The sequence below is a fragment of the Salvelinus sp. IW2-2015 genome, linkage group LG10 (genome assembly GCF_002910315.2).
Source record: "Salvelinus sp. IW2-2015 linkage group LG10, ASM291031v2, whole genome shotgun sequence".
Lineage (NCBI taxonomy): Eukaryota > Metazoa > Chordata > Actinopteri > Salmoniformes > Salmonidae > Salvelinus > Salvelinus sp. IW2-2015.
This window is the reverse complement of record NC_036850.1, coordinates 5,610,685-5,619,223: the sequence shown is the minus strand read 5'-3', so window position 1 is coordinate 5,619,223 and position 8,539 is coordinate 5,610,685. Positions and strand designations below refer to the sequence as shown.

Here is an 8,539-nt window from a genome sequence, read left to right as displayed (position 1 = left end):
GCCTTAACCTCCCTTATCTCACCTCATTTGCTCACATTGTATATAGACTTATTTTTCTACTGTATTATTGACTGTATATTTGTTTTACTCCATGTGTAACTCTGTGTTGTTGTATGTGTCGAACTGCTTTGCTTTATCTTGGCCAGGTCGCAATTGCAAATGAGAACTTGTTCTCAACTTGCCTACCTGGTTAAATAAAGGTGAAATAAAAAAACGACATATATGAGCATACGAATGTATAAGGGCAGGCTGTGCCGATGATCTCATTTCAAGATGGTTGCTACCTACAATCCGGTTAGAGTTGTGAAGCATTAATGAAATGCACACGGAATACGTTGATTCACACCGAAAGCTGGGACTCCACAGATCACGAGGATGTCTTTTTTTGTCTGCCTGTGACCTACCGTTATTGATCACCAGCCCCGAGAGACAAAATATTGATTTTACACAACGTTTTAACCTAACAGCAAACATCTTACAAGATAAGCTTCGATTTGGCCTGTGTTTGAGCTATAGCTACTTGGGGGGTGTGACATTAATCCTTAGGTTGGTAGGAACAAATGTAGCCTATTGCCAATGGTATCTGATGATGAATGACTTAATGGCAACATCGAATGTCCGAGTGACTATCTTTGTTTAWGAAAAATATGATAAACACTTGGATATCCTCTGTATGTCCCTTGACACCACCACAATGTTTAAGAGAKGTTGCTGTTCTAGAAATGTAGTTTTCTATAGTGAACAATYGCTTTTGGGCACATCCAGTGTGCCAAAACAGTACAATTACCACATTCGGACACTTGTACCCTTGATACCACATAACATCACCACAATGTTTGAGTGAGGTTGATATGGTAGCAATTGTGTTTTTATACTTAACAAATAGCAGTTAGGGATTGCAAATATSTAATAGCACAGGAATTATCTCATTTACAGATGTGCCACTTTGGAGAGGTTTAGGGACACTTGGAAATGTCCCGTGACCACACCTGACACCACTTACTAAGATATCTGCCCATTTCTCATTAGGTCTATCAATCCCATTTTCTTCTGATATTGTTCACATGTTGTGGAAGCCATGTGATGTTATTCCAGCTCTGGGCATCAATAATTCACTAATAGCTTGTCAATGAAAGATTAGTTTCAAAATATTTATTTTATTTTGTGTGTGCTTGATCTTGTGTATTCTGAACTATGTAACTCATATCTTCTAATAATTTCCTCATCTCCCATATGTCTTTTTCCCAAATACACAAGTTTTGGCACGTCAGAATCATGTAATTACACATGAATAGCAGTTACTTTTGGGTATGTCGATTTATGCGRAAATCTACATTTTCCCATTACATCTAAGAGGCTAGCCTGTTATGCTAGCGAAGACACTAACCGTTTAGCTAGCTAGCTAGCTAACACCAGCAAGCTAAATACATGGCTCTGAGTCTGGCTGGCACTGTCAGGAGTATGGGATGTATGGATAATGTTAGTTACAGCATGGTGAGGGAGAATTAATTCTTCAACGTCATGCTAGCTAGCAACATTAGTGAAACCAGCTGCAGTCACATATTGGCTACCTAGCAACATGAATCATTTCTGCAGGCAGGGGAAATGCAATTTGAGCTAACCACCAAGGCCAGCCCAACCTGGGTTGACTTCAAAGTGCCAATGGAAATGGGGCTTCAGTGGGATTTTCTCCATATTGTTTGCATCTGTCTAATCTTTGCCGTTTATGATTGTCGTTTTTTTTTTTTATCGGCCTCTTACTCGTGAACACGCTGATGAGACGCAATTAGTTTACTTGGGCAATCAATGAGGCCCGATAGTTCTTAAGGTTTTTGTTCTCTATCGGGGCCCACCAGGACTAAGCTACAGCGTTGACTCCTTTCTAGTTCAGGGTCCTGTTCACTAGGCACCTAAATGGAAGAAAACAGACTAAAACGGGAGGGACTACCTGGACTTAATCCAATAGTAGTCCAAATAAGAAGCTCATTCTTGTTTTCTGTTGCAAAATACTTTGAAACATTTACTGTTGTTTGCCCTAATGAAACCACCTAGATAATAGAGTGCTGCTTGTTTTCTAGTTCAGTGGAACACTTGATGTTTATTTTCCTCCATATCTTTGTTGTTTGTCCTCCCAGGTTTGTGGCCTCTTCGCTCGGAGGCTGGGAGGGAGACAGACGATATGCTGGTCCTGTCTTTCGTCGGCCAGACAAGGTGAGACAAACCAGTGGTGCCTTATAGAAAGGTTCTGCACGTGTTGACCACAATGCAATCACCCCCTGTCCAATCTGGTGAAGCCTTGCCTAATGCCACATATCTTGTTTATATGATCGAGTTGTTGATTTGACCCTATTATAACAAAAGGGAGAATAGACAGACAAAACAAAACATTTATTTAATTTCGAGTGTCAGACATTGTTGACATGGATTGATTTTTATACCAATTATACAATATAAGGAGTTTACAAAGGTTGAAATGATCAAATGCATGAAGAAGCTTTTGGTCGCTAAATCCGGCGAATACTAGGACGATGAAATATCGGGCAGCTGGATCTTGTCTGAGCGGTTGACTGTGAATGTCCTCACTTACTATTACACTTAAACTGATTCACTAAGATCTTCCCCACTATAGTGCTGTCTGGTCAGAACATGTTGGGGTCCATACTGAACACTTGGTCACCACCACGCAAACGCAGAACGACAGCTGGTTCTAAAAGGGGAAACAATACAATCATTAGAAGATACTAAAATACATATACATATGCAATATAACAATAAGCAGATGAGAAAACTGTGGCATAATATAAACATATGAATGAATTCAATAGGATAGCATCTAGACATCATTAAAGAATATACTTGGCCAGAGAGGTAGAAGGCCTAAGGCCATGGAGCGTCATGGCTGGCCTGGCTTGGATCTTAATTTAGGGCTACTGCGCATGTGCTGGGCACAGAAAGAGCATTCTGGAAACTTCTAGAATCTGTAGAAGGGTTCCAGCTACTACACAAGTAACACAGTTGTTCAGCTCTTTCTTGCAACGGCATGTATAACACTTTCTAACTTGAGGTGTCTAGGGCGGAGCCCTGCATTGCGTCCAAGCATCCTTATTGGTTGGAAAAGCCAAATGATTGGCATGCCTGAAAGCCAATCATATTGAGTGAGCCAGCACTTTTTACAAGAAATTGCTTATTTACACTGAATAAAAATATAAATGCATCATGCAACAATTTCAAAGCGTTACAGTTAATTTAAGATCAGTCAGTTGAAATGAATGAATTAGGCTCTAATCTATCGATTTCACATGACTGGGAACACAGATGCCTTTTAAAAAAAAATAAGTAGCAACGTAGATCAGAAATCAGTCCGTATCTGGTGTGACCCCATTTGCCTCATGCAGCGCGACACATCTCCTTTGCATGGAGTTGATCAGGCTGTTGATTATGGCTTGTGGAATGTTATCCCACTCCTCGTCAATGGCTATGCAAAGTTGCTGGATATTGGCCGGAACTGGAACACGCTGTCATACACGTCAGTCAGAGCATCCCAAACATGCTCAATGGGTGACGTATCTGGTGAGTGAGCAGACATTTTCAGCTTCCAGGAATTGTGTACCGATCCTTGCGACATGAGGTGTGCGTTATCATGCTGAAACATGAGGTGATGGCAGCGGTTGAAATGCAGGGCTCAACATTAAGTTTTGTCCGCGGTAAAGTGAAATAATATAGTTGTACAACCAGAATGTAGATTTCTGTTGAAAAAATCACAAACATCAAACAATTACTCTGATCATAATCGGATCAGGCGGCTGCACTGCCACAGGGGCAGTGCGTGCTAGGCATTCTGAGTAAATTGCCTATATTCCTATTTGCTATATCCATTTCAATTCATGTTATATTTACACAAAGCAAGAGAATAATATATTATGTGAAATGAACAAAGCCTAATCCTACTAACTGAAATATCATAAAACAATTAAGACAAATTATAGTTATGAGGAGTAATTTCTGAGATATTCTAAAAGTATTTAATGTCCTAAAGTTTGCAGCTTTTAAATCTGAATAATTATGAAATTTGGAGTCTATACTATTCTCAATGTTTATTTTGAGTGACATTTTAGGCCACAGAAGTGAAATTGAGTAGACAATAACACGATGGAGAATACAATGAGGAGTCAAAGGGAAACTTAGGCTACAGCTGAGGAATGCTAATGAAAGAAATGCATAGTTGGCCGATTTCCGTATTATTCTAGCAATGTGCAACCTACAACAACACATATAGTAGTTCTAGGCCTAATAAGAGAGGGAGGATGAGGTAAAAATGGGAATCAGTTTATAATTATCAAGTTCTGAGGACAGCAGAGTTGCTCTGCAGCCCACGATGATTAAAAACCAGCACACCGCACAGCCAGCCGGGCCTTTGACTGTGACACTCGCTCCATCTACGAGCTTCATCTTTGTACTCTACTCATTTTCAGTCACCCTTTTGCGATGGTTTACGGACCGTTGTTGTTGAGTCAAGTGACTTCAGGTTTCGGACAAGTAAAAAAAATATTCCTACTTGTCCAAAGGACAAGTGACAAAAAAAGTTAATGTCAAGCCCTGGATGGCAGGACAATGAGCCTCAGGACTTTTCATGGTATCTCTGTGCATTCAAATTGCCATTGATAAATGCAATTGTGTTCGTTGTCTGTAGCTTATGTCTGCCTGTCAGTCCATGTCAGTAACCCCACTGCACCATTGGGCACTCAGTTCACAAAGTTGACATCCGCAATCCGCAATACGATGCCGGTAGTTTTTTTAAAATATATTTTTAAATGTTTATAACTTATTACCCTTTTTCTCCCAATTTTCGTGGTATCCAATCGCTAGTAATTACTATCTTGTCTCATCGCTAGAACTCCCGTACGGGCTCGGGAGAGACGAAGGTCGAAAGTCATGCGTCCTCCGAAGCACAACCCAACCAAGCCGCACTGCTTCTTACAACAGCGCGCCTCCAACCCGGAAAGCCAGCCCGCACCAATGTGTCAGAGGAAACACCATGCACCCGCCCCCTTGGTTAGCGCGCAACTTGCGCCCGGCCCGCCAACATCGGAGTCGCTGGGCGGCGATGAGACAAGCGATATCCCTACCGGCCAAAACCCTCCATACACCTATCGAGACGCAGGCAGTCAGATGAGTCCATTGCTGCGTCGCCCCACGGACCTCCCGGTCGCGGCCGAAGGTGTCCAACAGAGGACCTGGGCGGCGAACCCTGTGGCACAGCCTTTGCGCTGGCGAACATCGCCAGTGCCCTAAGCCATGCGCCACCTCGGGAGGCCCTGCCGGTACAAGTTTATAATCCGTGATTAATCTCCGTGAAGAGCACCTTTCTCCAGCCGTGCCAGCTCAGCAGTCAAAGGTAGATCATTGCTCCACTGAAGTCAACAGCCAGTGGTGAAGGACGATGGACACACGGCAGAATGATAACTTCCCATGAGACAGTTTTCCCTGACAGTTGCGATCAGATGATTCTGTTGATGAAAACCATACGAGCTGTCTGGGAATACGCTCGCTCTCAGACCATCCGCAGGTGAAGAAGCCGAGAAATGGAGGTCCTGGGCTGACATGGTGACACGTAATCTCATATTCGTGAGCCAGTTTGGAACGATACTACCAAATCTCTCTAAAATGTACATTACGCGCGCGGAGGCGCTTATAGGGTACGAGAGAAATTAACTGTTCTATATTTCTCCCTGGCAATGCTCTGGTGGACAACCATGTAGTCAATTTGTGCACAAAACGTTATGAGAAACATTTTTGTGGCAATATGGACATTTCTGGGATCTTTTATTTCACCTTCATGAGAACATGAAGACCCATGCCACAGTATCCGAAACCACTTTTTTTATATTTTGGTTCAGATATATGTAAACTAAGTGTTTGTTCTGTGTGGTTTATGTGTTGTTACCTCAGGGTCTGGATCGCACAGGTGTACCAGGGTGAGAGAGAGTGGAGGAGACTGAGCCTTAAGACCTGTGGCTTAATTGTGGAACAACCTGCAACGACCTTCTAACTGTGGCAAAACGTGTGCCCCACTCACGCCACTCAATCCAGGTATACACGAAAACACACACCTAAATTTATGACGAGGAAAAATAAATCGATACGTTACCAATATGATCTAAGTGGATATGCAATATATTATGAATATTGGTTATTTGACTATCGCAATACTACATCTGTTTTCTTGCTAATTTCATGGCTTGTACATAGCACAAACACGCTAGATTTCCCACATGACTGATTCAGAACTTTTCTATGGCGCCTCTTAACCCTCCGATGGCGACAGTAACTGAGTGAGCCAATCATGTATGGAAATGAAATACCTCCGAAGTAGGATTTACAATCGGCAAGTATTGATCTCGCAATAGGGTTGCCTAGCAAAATATTATAACCCACCGGACTTGATTCCACATTGTTAGTTTGTTACAAAGCCTGAATTGCAAAATTTGATTTAAATTGATTGTTTTCTACTGGCTAATCCAGTCTAACCACTACACACAATAACCGTAGTCCATACTGACAAAGTGAAAACATGTTATGTCTACATTTTTTGGGGCTATTTTACCATTGAAAGTAGAAATTACAGAAATATCTACTAATTCTACATAAGTATTTCGAGCTACTCACCTGATGTCATTTCACTTTTTGTAGAAGCACGCATTTCGGCGGCATTTAAAGCTTAAGAGTCATCCTGGGTATTTCACTAGCGTCTTTGACACATCTGGATTTGGGCTCCATGCTGGCTGGGATAACATTCCAATCCCGTAGAGGGTTTGAAATCCAAAATGGCCAATGACCTTCTCCTACAAGGCCTATCGTAAAAGATTATGTTAGTTATGAACAGTAAAGCTTATTTCCCAAATTACACTGCAACCAAGAAGACTATCTAAAGTTGTTGGCTTTTCAAAAATATAACAAATGAAAAGTTCGATTCTGTGCCTCGGGTCCCTCAGGAAATAAGGCTAGTTCTACAATCACAGCTTTTATGACGAGAATGGGACTAATAAACAATACTTCTATGTTAATTGTCTATCTTACTTTTGAGGGCAATTGATGAGGTAGATTGTATATCCCTCTACATAGTCAGACTGCTTCTATACAGTCCATGACTGTAGGACCTATAAACTCAGCTCACTAGGTAAGAAGGCCCGTGTCTTTTCATCTAGACAGTCATGCTCATTCAATGTGGCGCCTCTGCCAGCAGAACACGCACACACACAAACCTGGTGATCCCACACGTACGCACAACACCAAATGCAAGGGCACCCCTTGCAATTTTTCTTTGGAGCCCCAGCTAATCATCTGTTTTCTCTGCAAACTGATTGAATGGCTTTTTTTTTTAACCCAAGAGAACACCTCCGCACACGTTAACCACAAAGATAGGAAGAATACCACATAAACAACAATCACTTGCATAACCCAAAATTTAATATAGAACTTTTTGCCAATAATTTAATCCACACCATTTTTTACTTGTGAAAAATCAAATTAACCACTCAAAATTTTTTTGTGGTGAGTTCTAAATCAACACCAAATAACAACGTGTGAACAACATCACTATTCTCACCTAACATAAAGTGTGATCGTAACAAAGGTGCTGATATATTTATGTACGCCATGTGTGTGTGTGATGTGTGATTCCATGAACACGCCAGGCGGTGTGCGCTCTGGTAATCCACGAGACAGGACAACAAGGCCCTGGTCTCTGACGTGGAAAGGAGCCTGCAGGCCGACCCGACCAGCTTCAAGGCTAGTGCCAGTGTCTAACTCCTCCCCAGGTGAGGTTGAACTTAGGCCGTGGGCCGCCCTGCTAACCTACTTCTCCGACTCCTCTCTGGGCAAACTCAAACACAGATCAGGTACAAGCACAACTGCAACTCCATTGACTTTATTTGTTTGTTATAACAGCAGCCAGAGGACTTAGGTGGAGCCTCCCATCAACAACTGATTATGTAAATACGTGTGAATTAAAAGTTCAACATCAAGCAGAAGATAATGACACGTGCTGCTCAGAATGTATTCATTATCACATATACTCGAACCTTTATGACTCTACTACAGCCACATTTTATTACAGCCTGAATTCAAAATATATTAAATAAGATGGGCGTATTGTGGATATGTACAATTGATCGACACCACCATACCACCCATAATGACATCAGTAAAACATTTCTGTATAATTATTTTGGACAAAATGGATTGAAAATGAAATATAAGCTAAGTAAAGTAATTCAACAACCACTGCCAGTCGAATATAGTTTGTAGAAAAGCACCTTTGGCAGTGATTACGGCTCTGAGTTCTTATCTGGGTAACGTCTCTAAGCTTTCCCCACACCCCGGAATATGATGTAACATCTGCCGTTTAATTATTTTCAAAATTCTTCAAGCTCTGTCAGATTGGATTGTCGATCATATGCTTGACTAAAATTTCAGGTCTTGTACGTAGATTTAACGTCAAAACTGTAACTGGCCACTCAGGAACATTCCGTGTTCTGGT

General features: G+C 41.6%; 1 protein-coding gene across 1 annotated transcript in view; it reads left to right on the top strand.

The window, feature by feature from the left end:
- LOC111969195 (DNA damage-binding protein 1) overlaps positions 1 to 8,539 on the top strand; it is a 64,130-nt gene that overhangs the window by 14,253 nt on the left and 41,338 nt on the right. Inside the window, exon 10 of the mRNA XM_023995144.2 lies at positions 2,136 to 2,211. Within this exon, the coding sequence (XP_023850912.1) occupies positions 2,136 to 2,211 (76 nt within the window). The remainder of the gene's footprint in view (positions 1 to 2,135; positions 2,212 to 8,539) is intronic.